This window comes from Salmo salar, chromosome ssa16 (genome assembly GCF_905237065.1).
Source record: "Salmo salar chromosome ssa16, Ssal_v3.1, whole genome shotgun sequence".
In the NCBI taxonomy this organism is placed as follows: Eukaryota; Metazoa; Chordata; class Actinopteri; order Salmoniformes; family Salmonidae; genus Salmo; species Salmo salar.
In genome coordinates, this window is record NC_059457.1 from 16054344 (window position 1) to 16080569 (window position 26226).

The 26226-nt window shown below is 45.2% G+C and overlaps 1 protein-coding gene across 1 annotated transcript in view; it reads left to right on the forward strand.

Moving 5' to 3' along the window:
- LOC106573268 (zinc finger protein 536) overlaps positions 1-9327 on the forward strand; it is a 42206-nt gene extending 32879 nt beyond the window's left edge. Inside the window, exon 5 of the mRNA XM_014148177.2 lies at positions 8830-9327. Coding sequence (XP_014003652.2) covers positions 8830-9104 — 275 coding nt within the window. The 3' untranslated portion in view covers positions 9105-9327. The remainder of the gene's footprint in view (positions 1-8829) is intronic.
- Positions 9328-26226: the final 16899 nt, after the last annotated feature.

A 26226-nucleotide genomic window follows, 5' to 3' on the forward strand; every position in this document is an offset into this window, starting at 1 on the left:
AATCCATGTGTGTATTTAAAATTATCTAAATTCTCTAAAGTTCTTTAGCCTATCACTTCAAGTCAATGTTTAGTTTAGGCATATCCAAATAAAAAGTAGGCCTTCAACTTGGAGGTATTGCATTTCAGGCTATTATTTGGGGTACTGGTGTCTTGCAGAATAATTTTAGAACTCTGTTTCTGTTTTATAACTGTTTTTATTACAGGGCTCCCCTTAACAAGAGACCTTACCTCACAGGCCTATAATTATAGCCTCCTAATAGATTTTCAACAAAATAGTCGAAGAAGCACATGCAGTGGCTGATAGGGACAACAGATCTGGCAATAAGAATAGGCCATATGGATAGTTTTGACCATTTGGGGCCCCTTGGCTATTTCGCTCAGGACAGGTTATAGCCAATACTTAATCAATATTTTGTTTTGTCTCATTTATTGATATGGATATAGCCTCTGCGTGATGGGGTTGTGCAATACACATGGCCTACACACAGAGCCTACACACAGAGAGGAATTCACTAATACAACAGTCAAAATGCCTAATATAAGGCCTACAGTCCGTGCTCCCAAATACTGGAAAAAGTGTGATTCATTAGGTTACATGATCACAACAGTAGGCTATATAAATTAATTATGCAATTATATGGCTATTAAATAAGACACAACAGCATGACATATTTAGATAACAAAATAAGCCTAGCCTAAAACAAAAATACTTTTTATTTTGCACCTCAGTCGGTTATTCTAGACAAGGCTCATCTGTGCCTTTATCATTCTCAGACAAGTCATTTGCTGAAGGCCCAAGCCTATACTACGCCATCTACTGGTATTTTATTTGTTATTTTATTTCACCTTTATTTAACCAGGTAGGCCAGTTGAGAACAAGTTCTCATTTACAACTGCGACCTGGCCAAGATAAAGCAAAGCAGTGCGACACAAACAACACAGAGTTACACATGGGATAAACAAACATACAGTCAATAACACAATAGAAAAATCTATAAACATTGTCTGCAAATGTAGTAAGATTAGGGAGGTAAGGCAATAAATAGGCCATAGTGGTGAAATAATTACAATTTAGCAGTTAAACCCTGGAGTGATAGATGTGCAGAATATGAATGTGCAAGTAGAGATACTGGGGTGCAAAGGAGCAAAAACAAAAACAATATGGGGATGAGGTTGGGTGGGCTATTTACAGATGGGCTGTGTACAGGTGCAATGATCGGTAAGCTGCTCTGACAGCTGATGCTTAAAGTTAGTGAGGGAGATATAAGACTCCAGCTTCAGTGATTTTTGCAATTCGTTCCAGTCTTTGGCAGCAGAGAACTGGAAGGAAATGCAGCCAAAGGAGGAGTTGGCTTTGGGGATGACCAGTGAAATATACCTGCTGGAGAACGTGCTACGGGTGGGTGCTGCTATGGTGACCAGTGAGCTGAGATAAGGCAGGGCTTTACCTAGCAAAGCCTTATTGATGACCTGGAGCCAGTGGGTTTGGCGACCAATATGAAGCGAGGGCCAGCCAACGAGAGCATACAGGTCACAGTGGTGGGTAGTATATGGGGCTTTGGTGACAAAACGGATGGCACTGTGATAGACTGCATCCAATTTGCTGAGTAGGGTGTTGGAGGCTATTTTGTAAATGACATCGCCGAAGTAAAGGATCGGTAGGATAGTCAGTTTTACGAGGGTATGTTTGGCAGCATGAGTGAAGGATGCTTTGGAAGTTTACATACACCTTAGCCAAATACATTTAAACTCAGTTTTTCACAATTCCTGACATTTAATCCTAGTAAAAATTCCCTGTCTTAGGTCAGTTAGGATCACCACATTATTTTAAGAATGTGAAATGTCAGAATAATAGTAGAGAGAATGATTTATTTCAGCTTTTATTTCTTTCATCACATTCCCAGTGGGTCAGAAGTTTACATACACTCAATTAGTATTTGGTAGCGTTGCCTTTAAATTGTTTAACTTGGGTCAAACGGGTCGGGTAGCCTTCCACAAGTTTCCCACAATAAGTTGGGTGAATTTTGGCCCATTCCTCCTGACAGAGCTGGTGTAACTGAGTCAGGTTTGTAGGCCTCCTTGCTCGCACACGCTTTTTCAGTTCTGCCCACAAATTTTCTATGGGATTGAGGTCAGGGCTTTGTGATGGCCACTCCATTACCTTGACTTTGTTGTCCTTAAGCCATTTTGCCACAACTTTGGAAGTATGCTTGGGGTCATTGTCCGTTTGGAAGACCCATTTGCGACCAAGCTTTAACTTCCTGACTGATGTCTTGAGATGTTGCTTCAATATATCTACATAATTTTCCATCCTCCTGATGCCGTCTATTTTGTGAAGTGCACCAGTCCCTCCTGCAGCAAAGCACCCCCACAACATGATGCTGCCACCCCTGTGCTTCATGGTTGGGATGGTGTTTTTCGGCCTGCAAGCCTCCCCCTTTTTCCTCTAAACATAACGATGGTCAGTTTGGCCAAGCAGTTCTATTTTTGTTTCATCAGACCAGAGGACATTTCTCCAAAAAGTACAATCTTTGTCCCCATGTGCAGTCTGGCTTTTTTATGGCAGTTTTGGAGCAGTGGCTTCTTTCTTGCTGAGCGGCCTTTCAGGTTATGTTGATATAGGACTTGTTTTACTGTGGATATCGATACTTTTGTACCTGTTTCCTCCAGCATCTTCACAAGGTCCTTTGCTGTTGTTCTGGTACGTTCATCTCTAGGAGACAGACCGTGTCTCCTTCCTGAGCGGTATGACGGCTGCGTGGTCCCATGCTGTTTATACTTGCGTACTATTGTTTGTACAGATTAACGTGGTACCTTCAGGCGTTTAGAAATTTGTTCCAAGGATGAACCAGACTTGTGGGGGTCTACAATTTTGTTTTCTGAGGTCTTGGCTGATTTCTTTTGATTTTCCCATGATGTCAAGCAAAGAGGCACAGAGTCTGAAGGTAGACCTTGAAATACATCCACAGGTACACCTCCAATTGACTCAAATGATGTCAATTAGCCTATCAGAAGCTTCTAAAGTCATTACATAATTTTCTAGAATTTTCAAAGCTGTTTAAAGGCACAGTCAACTTAGTGTATGTGAACTTCTGACCCACTGGAATTGTGATACAGTGAATTATAAGTTAAATAATCTGTCTGTAAACAATTGTTGGGAAAATTACTTGTGTCATGCACAAAGTAGATGTCCTAACCGACTTGCCAAAACTATAGTTTGTTAACAATACATTTGTGGAGTGGTTGAAAAACGAGTTTTAATGACTCCAACCTAAGTGCATGTAAACTTCCAACTTCAACTGTATGTCACTCCCTTTGGTTCCTTCCCCAGCCGTTATTGTTTCTGTTCCTGTGCATTGTTCCTGTTTCTTTATTTATTAAAACACTCACTCCCTGAACTTGCTTCCCGACACTCAGCGCACATCGTTACGCACACACACACACACACACACAGTCTTGTCCAGACAGCTAACCTTGTGGGGGCACACAATTCAGTCCGATTCAAATTCCTATTTGCCCTAACCTCTAACCCTAACCCGTTCTGTTACCCTAACCAAAAAACCTAACCATTGACCCTAACCCTAAAACTAACCCTAACCCTAGCTCTTAACCCTAACCCTTAACATAATTCTAACCCTAACACTCATTCTAACCTTTACGCTAAACCCCATAGAAATAGCATTTGACCTCATGGGGACTAACAAAATGTCCCAAGTTGGTCAAATTATTTGTTTTAAAAATAACGATATTTTGGAGATTATTTCATTTTCAAATAAACGAAAGTGAATGGTTGTAATCTGCATAAAGGGAAAAAGGCCATTCTTGAACATGGGGTGAGACATTCTTACTAATCTGCTAGAGAACCAGTTTGGATTTAAGTATAACTTTTGTATGACGAAGCCTTTAGTGAGAGGTCTAATGCTTTAATATTTAATCATTTCTGCCCTCCGAATTCATTTTATAAATAGGCTGGGATATGACTAAAGAGTTTATCAGGGGGATTTTTCCACAAATAGACAGGTATTTTCCTTTCCATGGTGGCAAAATCGTATCTATTTTTGCTAACTTTCTATAAAAAAATGTATTGTGGTTGCCTCCCGAGTGGCGCAGCGGTCTAAGGCACTGCATCACAGTGTTGTGGCGTCAACTACAGCCTGGGGTTCGATCCGAGGCTGTGTCATTACTGTCTGTGACCGGGAGTCCCATAGGGCGGCGCACAATTGGCCCAGCGTTGTCCGGGTTAGGGGAGGGTTTGGCTGGAGGGGCTTTATTTGGCTCGTCGCACTCTAGCGACTCCTTGTGGTGGGCCGGGCGATTGCATGCTGACTTCAGTCGTCAGTTGACCGGTGTTTCCTCCGACACATTGGTGCAGCTGGCTTCCGGGTTAAGAGAGTGGGTGTTTAGAAGTCTGGTTAGGCGGGTCATGTTTTGGAGGACGCATGACTCCACCTTTACCTCTCCTGAGCCCAATGGGGAGTTGCCACGATGAGACAAGATCGCAATCACAAAATTGGGGAGAAAAAGGGGGTAAAAAAAGGATTGTTGTGAGTTCATTTCTTTCTTTCGGGATATGTATACCGAGTATGTCCACATCACCGGCAGACAATTTTTGGGGTAAACTTCGCGGTAATGTAAAAATTGTATTTTTTAGTGGTCCACCCCAATCCAATCATAATTTGGTTGTAATCCAGAGAGGTTACAAAAATTATCAAGATACTCCAAATAGCCCATGATTTATAACCCCTTGATATTATTGTTGAATCTGATTTTAATCAATAACATTTCAATGGCCATAATAAATAGACAACCTTGTTTTACTCCTCTTGACATTTTAATACTTTCTGTGAAGTAGCCATTATTTACTATTTTACACCTAGGGTTACTATACATGACTTTAATCCGTTTTATAAGAGATTCTCCAAAATTGAAATATTCCAGGCGTTTATATATAAATTCCAGTAGTACTTTATTGAAATTATTTCAAAAACAACCTTCTATCGCTGGATACAAACATACAACCTTTGGCACCAGAGGCAGATGCTTACGAAACCTATGAAAGTTAACAGCGCTCACTGTTGCCCCTAGTGTCTGGTTTCCGCATTATCTCCCGACGTCCTCAGACATGGATGGACGTCGAATACTGACTTGTATCACGGGTGACCTGGCTGCTCTAACTACAAACAACAAGCAGGTGGCCAGTCAGACATCGTTCTCATCACGCCAACTACTTCTGCCTGCCCTGTTTGCAGTATTAACTAGGTGGCATTGTCAAGTAACTGCCTCCTATCCCTATGTCCCCATACTGTGGTCTAGGTCTAGTCACTCTGTGACATATTGCAGGGCACCGTGGACATGGAGTGATTTGCCATGTGTGTGCGATGACAGTTCAGGTCGGACACAGTGTGCCAACAGTGGTAATTGGCCAGATGGTGACCCCTGGATGAATCTGTCTGCATGCTCATTAGTTTCATATAGAGTCCTCCCTCATGGCTAATGCCCTGTCACTACATCTCCCAACCATAGCCACTAGATGGCGATATAATCATATAGCTGTGGTTACATGTTTACTTTGCTCAAGGCATCATGCCATGTTAGGAAATATTTACACGTTAGTTCACTGTCCGTTGCTATTTAATGTGTCATTAGATAATGCAGTATATACGGAATGTTATTGACAAAGGAGTTTCATCCGATATGAGAGAATAGATGAGAGGACAGCGACTCTTGCATACCACATCCTCCACATATGGGAGACATCAGATTGGGCCTCCCAACACGTGAGGCTTGGTGAATACGAGTAGATTGATACAGAGCGGATTATCTAAGAATGAAAGAAAGAAAAATAAAGAAAAGAGCTGATTTGAAAGGGGATAGAGTCATTACCTCATTGTCTGCCGGGTGTAAACCCTCTACTGAAAGGATGACAGAGAGAGACAGAGAAACACAGAGTGAGAAAGAGAGCGAGAGAGGGAGCATAGATGGAGATAGATGGCGAGACAGAGAGGTGAAAGAAGAAGGCTAGTGTGGCTGTCTCTGTGAGCAGATGTCGTTTGAGGGCAGAGAGAGGGCAGGCAGAGCGGGCTGCCTTTGTGACTGGGTCTCCCCATAGAGATAATGAAGGGTGGAGCGCTGGGAATGATGTGCAGTCATCACTCACTGTCTGTGTGCCATCAGAGCTCCGCGCTGTGTCATCCGTCACCATTCAGCTCCTCTGGCCCCCACAGCCCCGCCACTGTCATCATGGTCATTATCTCTGCCTGCAACACACACACACACTCACACATATACTTTCTCCCTCTCCCTCCCCTTCTCCCATCCTTTCTTGTTTCCTGGTAAATGTGTGTGTGAGCTGGTTAGGTCTCAGGCTAGTGTGTAGCCTATGAATGGATGATCATGCGCTGGGGAGATGGATGGCCCTGGGCTCAGTCCTGTCTCCTCTAATTGTAAAATATTAGTTACATTAGACTGTGGCCTGTGATTAATGGAACTTATTTGGAGGTTGCCCTGTCCTGGACCTCCCCTCTCCTCCAGTGGGAGGGAAATACCAGGAAGAAAGAATGTACGAGACAGGAAGAGGAGAGAGAAAGAGGGGAGAGATAGGGAAAGCACTATACGTGTAGGGATAAGACTGGCTTTATATCGTATTATTTGCTGATGTTGCTTAATGTGGGTAAAAAAATGACTTGCATTTTGTAATGGTTCTAAGAAAAAGTAAATTTGGTAGTAATTTGATTTCCTTGAAACATATGGTTAACCAAATGTACTGCCCTGACCTGTTCCAAACATATTTAATTCTGCATTAAACTATGTATTACATCAATTCAGCCAAGTCAGGGTTTAAATGTATTTTTTTTCTTCTTCCAATACAATGGCAAAGCTTTTAAATGAGTAAAGTAATTATATCTTAGCTCCCAGTGTCAATTAGACAGGTCAGTGATATTCAGTCAGGCAGGTCAGTGATATTCAGACAGACAGGTCAGTGATATTCAGTCAGGCAGGTCAGTGATATTCAGACAGACAGGTCAGTGATATTCAGACAGACAGGTCAGTGATATTCAGACAGACAGGTCAGTGATATTCAGACAGACAGGTCAGTGATATTCAGTCAGGCAGGTCAGTGATATTCAGTCAGGCAGGTCAGTGATATTCAGACAGACAGGTCAGTGATATTCAGACAGACAAGTCAGTGATATTCAGACAGACAGGTCAGTGATATTCAGTCAGGCAGGTCAGTGATATTCAGACAGACAGGTCAGTGATATTCAGATAGACATGTCAGTGATATTCAGATTAGTCTTTCATGGACAGAATACGTAACATCTAGTGCATTTATGCAAGATTTTAGTTCTGGGTTTCCAAGATTATATTCAGACATGTTGTATATCAGACAGACAGGTCAGTGATATTCAGACAGACAGGTCAGTGATATTCAGATTAGTCTTTCATGGACAGAATACGTAACATCTAGTGCATTTATGCAAGATTTTAGTTCTGGGTTTCCAAGATTATATTCAGACATGTTGTATATCAGACAGACAGGTCAGTGATATTCAGACATATGTTGCTTATCAGACAGAGAGGTTAGTGATATTCAGAGGGTATTCAGATGTGTCACTCAGTCTCATTTCCTGTACTGCTGACTAAATATGTGTCCTTTATAACCAGCAGGTTATTATACACCAACAGATGGAGCATTAACTTTTATTGCCCAACACCTTCTGTGGGCTTTTTACATTTTTCCCCAAAATGACTTTTTATGTAGATGTGAAAGAGAGCTTTCAGTTTCATAGCCTACAGGAGAAGGGAGAGGAGGAGAGAGGTTAAAAGGTTATGGCAGCTTGTGTTTTGGGAAGTGATGTCATATGACATCATCCCATAACCATCTCATAACGGTTTACTGTAATCATGAATGATAGAAGAAGTCCCAGGGTTTTTAGAAGGAAAGGAAGCATGGCGCTGTAGTGGTGAAGTAACAGAGCCTGAAATAGACATTGTGTTGGTGTCAAAGTAAAAACAGAGTATAATCCAGCGGAAATGTGTCAGATGAGATTCAATGCTTTGGTCTTCAAATTGGGTGTAAAGTGCTTGTTTAAATAAGACAGTACTGCAAGCAAGTAATAGAGGACATTGGTGTGTTATGGTCATTTGTGTCTAGGCACACAACTATCTGAGTGAGAGAGAGAGAGAGAGAGAGAGAGAGAGAGAGAGAGGAACAGACAGGAAGCTTTCGCAGGCCTTAGTGAAGCCAGCTGCAGATGTCTGTCATTCATCAGCCCAATACTCATCACCACCATGAGCCCAGGAAGTGTGTGTGTTTCTGTTGCCAATGAAAGTAGTATGTACAGATGTCTTAATTTGATCCCCCTGTTGTTGCAGGAAATGCAAACTTGTAGTGTTTAAAGAGGTCGAGGTTTAAAAAGGCTTCTAAAGTTTGTAATTTGAATTGATTTGCCCTAACTAAAATGAATCAAACCCCAACACAAATGGCCATTAATTATAATCCACACAATATTTCACATTTCCTGTTGCTGCAGGATTGTTTTCCTGCTGTGAGAACTGGTCAAATGAAGAAACCACACCTGTAGCATGTAGTACTAGTCAGAGGTGGAATTACAGTATATGTGGAACACATGGGGATGGAGTTCCCAAAGTGAAAACAGAATCATTTTCTCCCTTATTCCACTGCTGGTGTTATTATGATTTAGTCTACAATATTTTATGATTACCAGTAAACAGTTGGCACAACAGAGTTGGCAGTAGTAAAGACAATGAATGAGGGAGGGCTGGGAGGTTGATTTGTCTAAAGCAATGCTTTCCTCTCTGCCAGGTGGGAAGCCTTTCCAGTGCAGGTACTGCCCTTACAGCGCCACCCAGAAGGGTAACCTGAAAACCCATGTCCTGTGTGTCCACCGCAGGCCCTTCGACAGCAGCCTGTACCCAGACAGACGCCTGCGCCGGATCCATACCAACGCCCCTGTGTCCTCCCAGGAAGGCTCCGCTGGTTCCTCCTACCTGCCCCAAAGCATCATGTGCTTGGGAGACACCCCTAGGCCTACACCCACTGTGAGAGATATCACCATGACGTCACTGTGTGGGACTTGATGTTGTTATGGCAACTACATATAGACATTTAGAAATCACTGACATGTCGTTTAGTTTGGCGTGTGAAGGATGAGAGACGGAGGATAGGGTTGTTGTTGGAGATGGAGTTGGAAGAGATTAAAAAAAAAGTTGATGTACATTCCAGTGTGGACTTCAAAATATATTTATCTGTAAAAAACAAACGGCCTATAATAAAGTGTTTTGTGGTATGTGTAGCACGGAGCGATTGAGTGCTTTTTACTTCATTTATACTCAGTGTCATGATGATTTATATTTACCCACATTAATCTATCAGCTCAACACTGACTGATTGTCGGATCGTGAGCAGGCACCAAACTAACTCCCCCAAGCTATGCTCTTTCACGCAGTGTAAATGCCTGTGTTTTTGTTAATATCTCCTGATATGAGTTCTTCAGAACAGTTATCAGTCAGAATCCTACACCAGATGTTCAGGGTGTAATCATGGCAGATGTAATGGAGTAGAATGCTTCCATTTGTTCTCTATTCCACTCGGGGGGTAAAGCCTCACACACGTATCATTATCTCCCATTAACTCCAATGCTTCATGCCTTCTTCTGTGGAACAATGCAACAATGCTCAATTAAGGGGAACCAAGGAAATGGAAAACTGTGTAGATTCATTGATGTCACGGATGCGCTGAAATGCATTACAAATCAAAGATGATAAACCATCCATAAATGTATACACTGAGTATACAAAACATTAAGAACACCTGCTCTTTCCATGACATAGCCTGCCGACCAGGTGAATCCAGGTGAAAGCTGTATGATCCCTTATCGATGTCACTTTTTAAATCCACTTCAATCAGTGTAGATGAAGGGCGGCAGACATGTCACAGAAGGATTTTGAAGCATTGAGACAATTGAGACATGGATTGTGTATGTGTGCCATTCAGAGCGTGAATGGGCAAGACAAAATATTTAAGAGCCTTTGAACGGGGTATGGTAGTAGGTGCCAGGCGCAGCGGTTTGTGTCAAGAACTGCAACACTGCTGGGGTTTTCACGCTCAACAAGAATGGTCCACCACCCAAAGGATATGCAGCTAACTTGACACAACTGTGGGACGCATAGGAGTCAACATAGGCCAGCATCCCTGTGGAACGCTTTCGACACCTTGTAGAGTCCATGCCCCAACAAATTGAGGCTGTTCTGAGGGCAAAAAGGGGGGTGCAACTCAATATTATAAAGGTGTCCTCAATGTTTTGTACACTCAGTGTATCAGCCTACTTACTATATATTGGCCCATTTTAATAAAGTAAGCCCTACACACACACACACACACACACACACACACACACACACACACACACACACACACACACACACACACACACACACACAGTAGTGGCTATCTACGGTAATGTTAGTATGAATAAGGCAGGCGGCAGCTCCACCGGTGTGCCAATATTCCGACTGTAGAACAAGAGCTCACCTTGGGCAGCTGTGTGTCTGCAGCTGGCCGTAGTAACCACGGCGATGTGTTTGATTGACAGGTGGTCTGACAACTCCATTCAGCCAGCCACCTGTTAGCTGTCAATCAGGGCGGCCATCCCGGGGCTATTGACGGAGCTGTCAGCCTGGGCGAGACATGTCTGTCAAAGCTCTCCTCTCCTGCTCTCCCTCACTGCCTGGCAGCCCACACTCTCCCCCTCCCCCTCCCCCTCCCTCCCTCACATTCACTTCTTTCTTTCTTTCCGAGACATGGGTGCCGCTTAATCCCCACAATTCCTTGGGTTTCAACTGTCTGTCTGTCTGTCTGTCTGTCTGTCTGTCTGTCTGTCTGTCTGTCTGTCTGTCTGTCTGTCTGTCTGTCTGTCTGTCTGTCTGTCTGTCTGTCTGTCTGTCTGTCTGTCTGTCTGTCTGTCTGTCTGTCTGTCTTTCTGGGAAATGATCTGTGCTGGTATTGAAGGAGATCACAACAACTTTGCAGGGGACTCTTGCATATGTTAAGTCCCTGTGAGGTTTGCTTGTGTGCAGTATGAGGAAATTATTTGCATCTATGTATTTAATGTTTGTGCTGTCTGTTGTCATTGGTGATTCCTCGAATTCTCTCAAATCCACTCCTCCTTCTCTTCCTCTCTTTCTGTCTTGTCCCGCTCCTCCTCTCCTCCCTCCCCCTCCCTCTCTCTGCTCACTCATCCCTCCATCTCTGTACCTGACAGGTGACAAGGCCCAGCTGACTGGGTAATCAGAGACCTGTCATATCTGTTAATACCTTGCCCAGGCCTTGCCAAACCTGGCCATGCTGTACCCTACCCTATCCTACCTGCCTGGGGTGGGATGATGTGTGACAGAGGACACAGAGTTTAGAGGGACTATTAAAACCTGTGTCTTTGAACAAACTCTGTGAACAAACTTACATACACACACACACACCTGACTCAGTATACATCACCCCAAACCTTGTCATGTCAAACTCTTAATTACGTACAATTTCCCTTAAAGCATACCCCATTAATCAGCTTTTTTAATTACTCCTAATCGTGATTAATGTTTCAGGTGTCATCTTGCACCAAAGCCAATGTCATACTGAGAGAGGTTCACTACTCAGTTCAGCAGAAGCAGAGGAGACCACGAACGTGGGTTGTATTTTGTTTTCCACCTGTATGTATGACGCTTACCTTGTTAATACATTTTGTGTAAGATCCAGAAATATACTTGTCTCCATCAGACCCTGGAGGAAATGTCATTTCTCACTCCCAAACAATTAACCTTTGACTACATCTGATGGGGAAAATAGTCATAACATGTTCAGCACTGATGTGCAACAAAGTAAAGATGTGAAGGAACCTCGAGGACATTCAAAGTTTGTCAAGTTAAAGTTGATGCAACTTAATGGGATACCGCTCTCATAACTGTGTTTTTAAGTGTAATACTACTTACAGGAATGTAAACCTACTCATTCCACCTTTCATTCACTTACTTTAGTATTCGCATTCTGAGCATCTCTTTAAAAAAAGGTTAAAGTAGAAGTTTGTCAAGTTAAAATATGGGTTAGCGCTCTCATAATTGTGTTTTCAAGTGTAATACACTCAACCTTTCATTCACATTATGATCTCTTTCCAGTTGGCCACCACATACAGTACTGTAACTCTTAGTTCTAAGAGACAGGTCATGTTGAGCTAATCAGCCTGTAGGAAGTAAAGGAAACAGTGTGACAGGAGAGGTAATGAGAACTAATGGAACACTAATCACAGGGTGCATCCCAAATGGAATCCTATCCATAATTAGTGTACTACTTTTGACCAGAGCCCTATGGGAATAGGGTGCCATTTCGGACACAGACACTGTGTTCCTCACACTGAACACTGCCCATGAAAAATTAATGCTAATTAGCTCGCACAGTTGTGAAAACACTATTTAAGACCGTTGGCATCGTAGTGCCACAGTTTTAACAGATTTCCCCCCTGACAGTTTACAACCTCAGACGTCTCAACTCTTGGATGAAAAAACACACCCTCAGTGTACTTGCAGTGACATCTGCTGAATACTGAAATAGTTGTCAGGTAGGGTAGAGTGTGTGATGAAACCAAGCCCACTGTAGAATATACTCACATTCTCCATGTCAGATCTCAAGACTAAGGACATCTTGTCGAGGTAAACATGGTCTATACATTAGAACAATTCAGGGATATAATGGTTCGCCATATCAACATGACTGACAGACATGCAGGCCAGGCGGCTGAGTACAGAATGCTTTTGACATACCACACGTCACACATGACAAGACCGTGTGAGACTTAAAGTACAGAATCCAGTCAAGGCCTGTCTGTCAAAAAAGGAGACACGCTCCCTCCCACAGAACTGAGACGTGCGAGTTTAGTCACAGTTACAAAGAAACAAATGCTCGTTAACAGCAACTAGGCACACATTTGTTCCCCACAGCCACCCATGTCCCGAGGCTGGGATTGAGTGTTTTCCAAAGAACACAAGCTCAAGATAAAAAAATAATAATTACAAATAAAACACAAGGATTATGCCAGTGTGAGAAATGGAGGCTGGATAATTCTCTGTGTGTACGTTCCTCTCCTGTTACAGAAGCTGCAGACTGGAGCCCCCGAGTCCTGCACCTGTGCTCTAAACCTCCAGGGGGATTTAGAGACAGGCTGGAAAGAGGGAAGACGCTTTGATGTGAGAGAGAAGAGAGGGGGTGGAGGTAGGAGAAAGAGAGAGATAGAGAGAGAGCGTGGGCCCTGAGAAACTTTGCTTGCTTGGATTCCAAAACCCACGTACATAATGGGGAGATGAACCTAATCTACATAAATAAATGCACATTGTCATACACAGGAATGACCAGTGGTGTAGTGGAGGGTAAATGTACGTAAAAACTGTTTCCGCACCTTTTTTATTCTGTGCGAGTGTTTACCCACCTTTTGCAGAAAATGCATTAAAAGTATAGGCTGACGACCGACATTGAATCGGTTAGGTTCAATTCGTACATGGAGTATCAGCCGAATGCTCAGCCAATCGTGTCTGTTTACCCCTGTAGTTAATTTGGGTATGAGGCCTCCTCTCTGCTATTTGCAGATAAGACCTGTCTTGCGTTATAAACGTCTGCACCACTGCAAACTCCATTATAAGCACTTCACGGGGGATGTGATACAGCTTTGAGTTATGACCTCTAATTGAAATCTATTTTACCAGATGATACACTGCTAGCTGACAGTACGGATGCTAGGATATTCACTAGACATGTCTTACACTAGAAATGTGGTTTGACCCTCAAACCCTTTTATTGTGCATCTCTATGTATTGAGGGACAGACCGGTGAGCGTTCTTTGATGAAATCATGTCAGACCCAACCTTCAGAAGTGGAAAGTTTCCTCTAGTGGTTGGTTCTGTATCTTGATTTGAAGAGACAGCCACGTCCTTGACAAATATACACCTGTCATTGGGTCGTCACATTGCATTGTCAGTGTCACACAAGCGAGGCTATGAAAGTGTGTGTGGTTGTTTGTGTGTCTCTTTGGGATACATTTCTGTAAACGTCAATGTTTTACTTTGCCATGCCAAGCAACACATTGGGAAATAGATGCTATTCCTTTGCTGGGAGAACTTGTTATTTTGAGTTGGATACAATTATTACTTTAAATTAGATTGACTAAAATGTATGACACAATGTCCTAAGAACATCCTAAAAACGTCCTTGGGAAAACACTGAGACCTAGACAAAAACCACGACACAACGTCCTGACTACTTTAGATGATCACTTCAGGATGTTCTGGGGACGTCCTAGAGACTCATTTTTGTTTGCATGGCTTCTGTGTGTCAGGACTGGTAAAGTCCTGTTTGGTTCTGAAGAATTGGTCTCTCTCTCTCTCTCTCTCTCTCTCTCTCTCTCTCCCTCCAATGGCAGCGTTGGGGGAGGGGCTGGTTATGGGGACTGAGGGAGGAGGTGGGTGATGAGCTGCTGCAATAATAAGCAGATTTTAATGATTTACTATAAATCAGCCACAGTAGGCTATGCTGGGGGAGACTAAGGGGGATGATAGCTGACTCACACACCTCACAAATGCCTTACTGATGATGTGTGTGCTTCAGATCATCAATCACTGGGCTTAGTGTGCAAGTACGTCATACACACACGCACACACACCCAAACACATGTATGCAAGCATGCCCGTACACACACATACATATGCATCCATGTATGCATGCACGCACACGCAAGTAAGTACGCATGCACACACCATACCACATGTTTCCTTTGCTGTAATGCCTCCTCTCTTGAGACAAGGGACAAATCAATCATGAGTACATAAGTTCAAGGGGGTAAGAGATTGTCTGGTCGGTTTCTCCCTTATTCTATTGATTCCATTTTACTGGCATCATCACCAAGCTGTCTCAAAAACCCTGGGACAGGGATAGATTGAAAGTGGATGATTGAAAGATCAGAGAAGGGTGACATTCACTGTTATCTCCCCCCTCACTGTGAATGACATTGAAAGTGCTAAGAGTTTTTGGGTTTCATAAAGGATGTTCAAATGCTAACAAATCAGGTTGAATATAACCTGGCACACTGTGTTTCAGTCTCTGGCACTACAGAGATACACAGTCTTTGTTTTCCTGTCTCTCTGCATAGCTTCACTAGATGTCATATGTCTGACTCTGAAGGTGTTGGTGCCATCTCTTGCGCCATGGGTTGATGGGAAAAACGTTGAAGTGAACCCTTCTCGACAGCCCACCCATAAGTGTTGAGGGAGACGTAGAGCGATCACACAAAATTGTACTTTTCTTTTTAAATTCGAGATGTGTGTATTGTATGCTCTATTTTCTCAATCCATGTACTTATTGCTATCTTTGTTGTCTATTTTTTGCACAAGAGTACGTGAAGGTATATTCCCTTATATACAGTAATAGTAGAAACTCTGAGAGTGAAAGAATGGAACTATTCAAACAAAGGACCGGAAAGAAAGAAAATGATCAGGGGTGAGAAGACAAACATGTTGAATGCATTTTTTAGATTGATGATCTTGACATTGTTATTGTTGCCTCCTAAAGATAATATAGTGCAATGTTGAGTAATGATGATTCAGAGCAAAACAGATTCACAGACCACTTAGTACTTCCTGTAATGAGCATGATTACTGCCTGTTTTGGATTATTAACATTGTACTTCTTCTTAGAGGTCAGGCTCATCATTAGTTAAACTCTAATGAAAATATAATTGTATGTATTTTTCTATCAGGTCATGGATATCATTACATCTCAGATAAACAACTTTAATTACAGATTGATATGCCATTAATCCTGAGTGCTTTTGATGTCATTAAAATGATAACATTTTATATTTAATATATTATAGCTCCTTTCTTGTCTCTTCCGACGTCCTTGTGCTTATCTTTTTCAACTTTTGATGTGATTTATTCTTCTTGTCTATATAGAAGTAAACTGTGTAAGCATTAGGGTTTGTTCCTTTGACATTGCACCAACTCTAAATCATCTTTGCTCTCTCCGTAGAGGCTCATAGATGTCAAGCCAGGGGATCTACATGAATATAGATCATGCCCTCTGCTTTCGACTGATTTGATCATCATCATCATCATCATCATCATCATCATCATCATCATCAACCCCATTATCATGTCTCTGGTCTCATCCCATTATCATGGATCCTTGTAGTCTTTTTCATTATGAAATATCTGCTTAATCACTGGTCAAGCATCCCATAAAGCCCTGGTTTATTGTGTTTTCATTGTTTCCTTGGAGTCCCCCAGCCCCAGTCTCACTCCTATAGACTGGGTCAGTCTCAGGTCTGTTGTGGTGTAGATACTGAGGTTCAGCTTGAAAAGGCTGGGGGTGGGGTCTCTCTCTCACTGTGTATGTGTTAATTAGATTACTGTTTTGCTGTAGTATATTTGAGTTTTAAAAAGGCTTCTAAAGGTTGTAATTTCCAATTACAAATGTCAGCCTTGATTTGCCCTAACAAAAACCTTTGGTGTACGTATGTGTGTCTATGGGTGCGTGTGCGTGTGTTTTTGCGTGCGTGTGTACATAACATTGTTATCTCTAGATGTGTGTCTCACTGCACAGATCAATCAATTGCTTTTCAATGAGAATTCAATAGTGCATCATTCTTCATGATGTGTAACACAGGCTGCTAACGATGTTGTGTACAGTACCTGGACACTCAGACGGGCTTCAGCAGAGAGACACTGACTGTATTGTGCAGAGACACCATGCTGATGGATGGACAGAGTGGAAGCCTCTGGTTCACAGCCTTTGACATTATTGGGTCACTTCTATCTGAGGGAACGTGTGGTCCCGCCAAGGCCCTCTGACACTTCTATACCTTGACAAGCTGTAGCACCTCACTGATGACACGGTGCGTATTCGAAGGGCCTTGCCTCGCTAGGAGTGTGTGTGTGTGTGTGTGACAGGAAAACGTGGTGCTTCCAGTTGTTAAACGTGTGCAGACAATGTAGGAGTGGAGGGGGATAAGTGACATATTTTCTTTAAACATTAGCCCTAGAAGTCAACACCTTGTGCAGATGACATCTTTGTATATCTATAAGCATTACTACTACACACTCTTAGAAAAAATACTTGCTATCTAGAACCTAAAAGGGATCTCCTATGGGGACAGCTGAAAAACCCTTTTGCAACCCTGTTTTCTAAGAGTGTATGTTAAATTGTTGAAGAGTTACAAGATCTTTCTCTGTCTCTATATGTGCATGTGTGTGCCTATCTCTCTCTCTGTGTGTGTGTGTGTGTGTGTGTGTGTGTGTGTGTGTGTGTGCGCATGTGAATTTGGGTGTCTGTGTCTGAATGTATGTATACAGCATGGTTTGTCCGCTACGTCCCTGAGTGGTCGATCACTTTCACGGCCCACCCCGGAGACTGGAATACATCCCTAGTGAGAACAAACCATTAATTGTTCGCCCTGATGTCATGTAAGGGAAATTATGCGTTATATAGCATCATCACTCTCCTGTCAGTCCCCCAGATGACCCCTGGATCAAAGTTCCAGCTTAATGGACCTATTGTTGAACCAAGTTTTAATCTCAAACCTTCAGCCCGAGTCCCAAATGTGATTGTGCTGTTTTGCCAACTCACATGACAGAAATGGAATTGGAAAGAGAGCGAAAACAGATATAGGCTATCAGACAATAACTGTCAAACAGTATATACTACAGTATATACACGACTCAAACACCATCATTAAGTTTGCTGATGACACAACAGTGGTAGGCCTGATCACCGACAACGATGAGACAGCCTATAGTGAGGTCAGAGACCTGGCAGTGTGGTGCCAGGACAACAACCTCTCCCTCAGTGTGATCAAGACAAAGGAGTTGATTGTGGACTACAGGAAAAAGAGGACCAAGCACACCCCCATTCTCATCGACGGGGCTGCAGTGGAGCAGGTTGAGAGTTTCAAGTTCCTTGGTGTCCACATCACCAACAAACTAACATGGTCCAAACACACCAAGACAGTCGTGAAGAAGGCACGACAAAACCTATTCCCCCTCAGGAGACTGAAAAGATTTGGTATGGGTCCTCAGATCCTCAAAAGGTTTTACAGCTGCACCATCGGGAGCATCCTGATTGGTTGCATCACTGCCTGGTATGGCAACTGCTCTGCCTCCGACCACAAGGCACTACAAAGGGTAGTGCGTACGGCCCGGTACATCACTGGGGCCAAGCTTCCTGCCATCCAGAACCTCTATACCAGGCGGTGTCAGAGGAAGGCCCTAAAAATTGTCAAAGGCTCCAGCCACCCTGGTCATAGACTCTTCTCTCTGCTACCGCACGGCAAGCAGTACTGGAGCGCCAGGTCCAAGAGGCTTCTAAACAGCTTCTACCCCCAAGCCATAAGACTGCTGAACATCTAGTTAAACGGCTACCCAGACTATTTACACATGGCTACCCTCTTTTACGCTGCTGCTACTCTCTGTTTATTATTTATGCACAGTCACTTTAATAACTCTACCTACATTCACATATTACCTCAATTACCTCGACTAATTGGTGCCCCCACACATTAACTCTCCATGTCTAGAAACCTAGGACGCTGTACAGTCCATGAAGAATAAGAACACCTCCTCTCAGCTGCCCACTGCACTGAGACTAGGAAACACTGTCACCACCGATAAATCCACGATAATCGAGAATTTCAATAAGCATTTCTCTACGGCTGGCCACGCTTTCCACCTGGCTACCCCAACCCCGGCCAACAGCTCGGCACCCCCCACAGCAACTTGCCCAGGCCTCCCCCATTTCTCCACCCAAATCCAGACAGCTGATGTCCTGTAAGAGCTGCATAATCTGGATCCCTACAAATCAGCTGGGCTAGACAACCTGGACCCTCTCTTCCTAAAGTTATCTGCCGCCATTGTTGCAACCCCTATTACTAGTCTGTTCAACCTCTCTTTCGTATTGTCTGACATTCCTAAAGATTGGAAAGCGGCCGCAGTCATCCCCCTCTTCAAAGGGGGAGACACTCTATACCCAAACTGTTACAGACCTGTAATGGTTTTCTTAGAGAAGTGGAGGAGTCAGGCGCAGGACACAGGGATAAAGGTAAACAAACGTGTTTACTAAAATTATCAATAAATCTTCTCATCGAAAAATACATAGTTTGGAGAAACACAACTACACAAAACAGACAAACAATCACCGACAAGACAAACAGGAAATGCAGAGGTTAAATAATGAACATGATTAGCGAAATGAAAAACAGGTGTACACAATAAAGACAAAACCAAACGAACAGTGAAACATCGATCGGTGGCAACTAGTAAGCCGGTGATGTTGACCGCCGAACGCCGCCTGAACAAGGAGAGGGACCGACTTCGGCGGGAGTCGTGACAGTAACCCCCCCCTGACGCGCGGCTCCAGCGGCACGCCAACACCGGCCTCGGGGACGCCCCGGAGGACGGGGAGCAGGGCGATCCGGACGGAAGCGGTGAAAATCCTGGATTAACGACGGATCCAGGATGTCTTCCGCCGGTACCCAGCTTCCGGCAGGGCAGGTGAAGGGGCAGGTTTCGGGTCGAGAGCCAGACCCGATCCCCCGGTGCATAAACTGGGGCCTCACTGCGGTGGCTGTCGGCACTCGCCTTTTTCCGCCTGATGGCTCGTTGAAGACGTAAATGGGCAGCGTTCCATGATCTGGCTCGATCTGGCTCTGATGCCATGGTGCCAGGACCGGCTGATACCCTAGCACACACTGAAAAGGGGTAAGGTTAGTGGAAGAGTGGCGTAGGGAATTTTGGCCCAAGGGATAAATGATGCCCACTCTCCCGGCCGGTCCTGGCAATAGGACCGCAGAAACCTACCCACCTCTTGGTTGACTCTTTCCACCTGCCCGTTACTCTCGGGGTGGAACCCTGAGGTAAGGCTGACCGAGACCCCCAGGCGTTCCATAAACGCCCTCCAGACTCTAGACGTAAATTGGGGTCCCCGATCAGAGACTATATCCTCAGGCACCCCGTAGTGCCGGAATACATGGGTGAATAGGGCCTCCGCAGTCTGTAGGGCCGTAGGGAGACCGGGCAAAGGAAGGAGATGGCAGGACTTAGAAAACCGATCCACAACGACCAGGATCGTGGTGTTACCCCGTGACGGGGGAAGATCCGTCACGAAATCCACCGATAGGTGTGACCACGGTCGTTGCGGAACGGGAAGGGGTTGTAATTTCCCTCTGGGCAGATGTCTAGGTGCCTTGCACTGTGCGCATACCGAACAGGAGGAGACATAAACCCTCACGTCCTTGGCTAACGTGTGCCACCAGTACTTCCCCGTAAGGCAGCGCACTGTCCGACCTATACCAGGATGACCAGAGGAGGGTGATGTGTGGGCCCAACAGATCAAACGATCGCGAACATCAAACGGCACGTACACACGCCCAACGGGACACTGGGAGGGAGTGGGTTCTGCATGTGACGCCCGTTCGATGTCCGCGTCCACCTCCCAAACCACCAGTGCCACCAGGCATGAGGCTGGAATTATGGGAGTGGGCTCTGTGGACCGCTCCTCTGTATCATACACCCGGGACAGTGCGTCTGCCTTGACGTTCTGGGAACCTGGTTTATAGGAAAGAGTGAAAGAAAAGCGTGTGAAAAACATAGCCCACCTAGCCTGGCGAGGGTTCAGTCTCCTCGCTGCCCGAATATACTCCAGATTTCGGTGGTCAGTCCAAATGAGGAAAGGGTGTCTAGCCCCCTCAAGCCAATGTCTCCACGCTTTCAGAGCCCCGACAACAGCTAACAACTCCCTATCCCCCACGTCATAGTTTCGCTCCGCCGGACTGAGTTTCTTCGAAAAGAAAGCACAGGGGCGGAGTTTTGGTGGTTTACCCGAGCACTGAGATAGCACAGCCCCTATTCCAGCCTCGGATGCATCCACCTCAACTATGAACGCTAAGGAGGGATCAGGATGTGCCAGCACTGGAGCCGTGGTAAACAGAACCTTCAGGTTACCAAAAGCTCTGTCCGCCTCACCCGACCACCGCAACGGTCCCCCCTTCAGTAAGGAGGTAATGGGAGCCGCCACCTGGCCAAAGCCCTGGATAAACCTCCGGTAGTAGTTGGCAAACCCTAAAAACCGCTGCACCTCCTTTACCATGGTTGGAGTCGGCCAATTACACACGGCTGAAATGCGGTCAGTCTCCATCTCCACCCCTGACGCGGACAAACGGTACCCAAGGAAGGAGACGGACTGTTGAAAGAAGAGACATTCCGCCATGACGTAAAGGTCATGCTCCAACAGTCGACCAAGCACCGTACGCACAAGGGACACATGCTCAGCGCGGGTGGTGGAGTATATGAGAATATCATCTATATACACCACTACACCCCGCCCGTGCAGGTCCCTGAAGATCTCATCCACAAATGATTGGAAGACGGATGGAGCATTCATTAACCCATACGGCATGACGAGGTACTCATAGTGCCCAGAAGTAGTGCTAAATGCCGTCTTCCACTCATCCCCTCCCATGATACGCACCAGGTTGTACGCGCTCCTGAGGTCCAATTTTGTGAAGAAGCGCGCCCCGAGCAATGACTCTGTCATACTGGCGATCAGAGGTAGCGGGTAACTGTATTTCACAGTAATCTGGTTCAAACCTCGATAGTCAATGCACGGGCGTAAACCTCCATCCTTCTTCTTCACAAAAAAGAAGCTCGAGGAGACAGGTGAAATGGAGGGCCGAATGTATCCCTGTCCCAGAGATTCAGCGACATATGTTTCCATAGCCGCCGTCTCCTCCTGTGACAGAGGATACACGTGACTCCTGGGAAGTGCAGCACCCTCCAGGAGATTTATCGCACAATCCCCGGTCGATGGGGTGGTAATTGAGTCGCCTTCCTTTTACAGAAGGCGATTGCCAAATCGGCATATTCGGGAGGAATGTGCATGGTGGAAACCTGGTTTGGACTTTCCACCGTAGTGGCACCTAAGGAGACACCTAAACACCTCCCTGAACACTGACAGGACCATCCCTTGAGAACCCTCTGTTGCCACGAAATAATAGGATCATGAGAAGCCAACCAGGGAAGCCCCAACACAACGGGAAACGCAGGAGCGTCAATCAGAAAGAGACTAATACTCTCTTCATGACTCTCCTGCGTCACCATAGCAATGGGAACTGTGACCTCCCTAATCAGCCCAGACCCCAAAGGACGACTATCTAGGGCATGTATAGGGAAGGGAACATCAACGGGAACAATAGGATTCCCTAATCTATTGGCCAAGGACCGAACAATAAAGTTCCCAGCTGCGCCTGAATCTACTTGCGCCTTATGCTGGTAATGCGGGGAAAACCCCGGAAATCTTATAGATAACCACATGTGAGCAACAGGGGGGTCTGGGTGAGTCGTGTGCCTACTCACCTGAGATGAACCACCAGTGTTCCGCCTACCACCTCGACTACCGGGAAAACCTCCCCAGCACCGACCAGCAGTGTGTCCTCTGCGGTCACCTCTGGTGCATGGAACGGTTTCCCCTCCGGTCTCCCTAGTATCAGCCCCGCTAAGGGACTGGAGGATGGAACCAACGGACCCCGATCCGGACGTCCGCGGGAGGCCAGCAGGTTATCCAGCTGGATAGATAAGTCCACCAGCTGGTCCAGGTGGAGGGTGGTGTCCCTGCAGGCTAGCTCCCTACGAACATCCTCTCGCAAACCACACCTGTAGTGATCGATCAGGGCCCGCTCATTCCATCCTGCACCAGCCGCCAGAGTTCTAAAATCCAGTGCAAACTCCCGAGCGCTCCTCATCTCCTGCCTTAAATGGAACAAGCGCTCTCCCGCCGCTCTTCCTTCTGGTGGATGATCAAATACTGCCCGAAAGCGGCGGGAGAAGTCCTTGTAGTTATCCCGAGTCGGGTCCTCTACCTCCCAGATGGCGTTGGCCCACTCCATGGCTTTACCAGTCAAACAGGAGATGAGGGCGCTCACTCTCTCGCGTCCCGAGGGAGGCGGCTGGACAGCCGCCAGGTAGAGCTCCAGCTGGAGTAGGAACCCCTGACACCCGGCAGCTGCTCCGTCATACGCTCCCGGGAGCGAGAGCCGAATCCCACCGGATCTAGACGGCGGTTGGATATGATCCAGAGGTGCGCCGGGCGGTGGTGTGGCTGGGTCGACGGGACATCCTTTCCTCTCCACTCTCTCCATGGTCAGCAGCACGCAATCCATGGCAGTCATAAGATTCTGGATCATACTCGCCTGCTGCTGAACGCGCTCCTCTATATGAAGAGGAGGACTGGCTGCTCCTGCTGGCTCCATTGCGAGGTCGGTGATTCTGTAATGGTTTTCTTAGAGAAGTGGAGGAGTCAGGCGCAGGACACAGGGATAAAGGTAAACAAACGTGTTTACTAAAATGATCAATCAAATCTTCTCATCGAAAAATACATAGTTTGGAGAAACACCTCCAACTACACAAAACAGACAAACAATCACCGACAAGACAAACAGGAAATGCAGAGGTTAGATAATGAACATGATTAGCGAAATGAAAAACAGGTGTACACAATAAAGACAAAACCAAACGAACAGTGAAACATCGATCGGTGGCAACTAGTAAGCCGGTGACATTGACCGCCGAACGCCGCCCAAACAAGGAGAGGGACCGACTTCGGCGGGAGTCGTGACAAGACCTATATCCATCCTGCCTTGCCTTTCTAAAGTCTTCGAAAGCCAAGTGAACAAATAGATCACCGACCATCTCAAATCCCAGCGTACCTTCTCCGCTATGCAATCCAGTTTCCGAGCTGGTCACGGGTGCACCTCAGCCCCGCTCAAGGTCCTAAACGATATCATAACCACCATCGATAAAAAACAGTACTGTGCAGCAGTCTTCATCGACCTGGCCAAGGCTTTCGACTCTGTCAATCACCTCATTCTTATCGGCAGACTCAACAGCCTTGGTTTCTCTAATGACTGCCTCGCCTGGTTCACTAACTACTTCTCAGATAGAGTTCAGTGTGTCAAACTGGAGGGCCTGTTGTCCGGACCTCTGGCAGTCTCTATGGGGGTGCCACAGTGTTCAATTCTCGGGCCGACTCTTTTCTCTGTATATATCAATGATGTCGCTCTTGCTGCGGGTGATTCTTTGATCCACCTCTATGCAGACGACACCATTTTGTATACATCTGGCCCTTCTTTGGACACTGTGTTAACAAACCTCCAAACGAGCTTCAATGCCATACAACTCTCCTTCCATGGCCTCCAACTGCTCTTAAACGCTAGTAAAACTAAATGTATGCTCTTTGACTGATTGCTCCCGCACCTGCCTGCCCGCCTAGCATCACTACTCTGGACGGTTCTGACTTAGAATATGTGGACAACTATAAATACCTAGGTGTCTGGCTAGACTGTAAACTCTCCTTCCAGACTCATATTAAGCATCTCCAATCCAAAATTGAATCTAGAATCGGCTTCCTATTTCACAAAACAAAGCCTCCTTCACTCAAGCTGCCAGACATACCCTCGTAAAACTGACTACCCTGCCGATCCTTGACTTCGGCGATGTCATTTACAAAATAGCATCCAACACTCTACTCAACAAATTGGATGCAGTCTATCACAGTGCCATCCATTTTGTCCCCAAAGCCCTATATACTACCCACCATTGCGACCTGTACGCTCTCGTTGGCTGGTCCTTGCTACATATTGGTCGCCAAACCCACTGACTCCAGGTCATCTATAAGTCTTTGCTAGGTAAAGCCCAGCCTTATCTCAGCTCACTGGTCACCATAGCAACACCCACACGTAGCACACGCTCCAGCAGGTATATATCACTGGTCATCCCCAAAGCCAACACCTCCTTTGGCCGCCTTTCCTTCCAGTTCTCTGCTGCCAATGACTGGAACGAATTGCAAAAATCACTGAAGTTGGAGACTTATATCTCCCTCACTAACTTCAAGCATCGGCTGTCAGAGCAGCTTACCGATAGCTGCAGCTGTACACAGCCCATCTGTAAATAGCCCATCCAACCAACTACCTACCTCATCCCCATATTAGTTTTTTTCTGCTCTTTTGCACACCAGTATTTCTACTTGCACATCCTCATCTGCACATCTATCACTTCAGTGTTAATTGCTAAATTGTAATTACTTTGCCACTATGGCCTGTTTATTGCCTTACCTCCTTACTTCATTTGCACACACTGTATACAGATTTTCTATTGTGTTATTGACCGTACCTTTGTTTATCCCATGTGTAACTCTGGGTTGTTGCTTTTGTCGCACTGCTTTGCTTTATCTTGGCCAGGTCGCAGATGTAAATGAGAACTTGTTCTCAACTGGCCTACCTGGTTAACTAAAGGTGAAATAAAAACATTGGTCACTTAAATTCAGTAGCGTGTATTCATGGTTGCCAAGGGAAGCTAGGCTTCACCAAAAGAATTTACCTATACATTTGTTTAAAAACATATCAAATAATTTATCTTTCGTCTCTGTTACATAATTTTCCTTAAATTCGCAAGAGGCTGAATGTATCTCACCGGATGGCGAGCGAAACAACACCTCTCTGTCTGTATGTGTAGGCCATCTATCTGATGTGGTCTGGTCCAAAAGAGTATGACATTGTTGCCGCCCGCAGCATTGAATGCAATAAAAGCCAGCGAGCATTTGGCCTCCCTTGATAAAAAAGTATAAAGTAGCCAATCAGCATTGAGATAAACTGTGTGAGCTCAACTGTGAATGGTCCTGGCGCACCAAAAAAAAGTGTAAAGGGAAGCCAGTTTGGATTTGGCGTCACTCCTATCAAATCGCATCGAGAGTATACGTCATTGACGGAAACAACTTGAATTGTTGCCTCTAGTTGTGTTGTCCTCCAGTGGCTAGCTAGCATGCTAAAATTGGCCCCTTCATAAATTAGCGATGGATGGAGATAGGGATTTGGACTTGTGGTTTTGTCACGCGGAATGACGCTGGAGAGACGAAGCAGGTACGGGGAGTAAACATTTAATGAAGAACGGACATGGCACGAGACAGAACAGCGTCAAAGACTAAAACTAAAGACAAAAACAATCAATGCAGCAGCGGGGCAACAGAGCTGGGGAACAAATATAGGGGAGGAAATAACAGGTTATAAGTGAGTCCAGGTGAGTCCAATAACGCTGAAGCGAGTGACGAGGGAGGGCAGGTGTGAGTGAT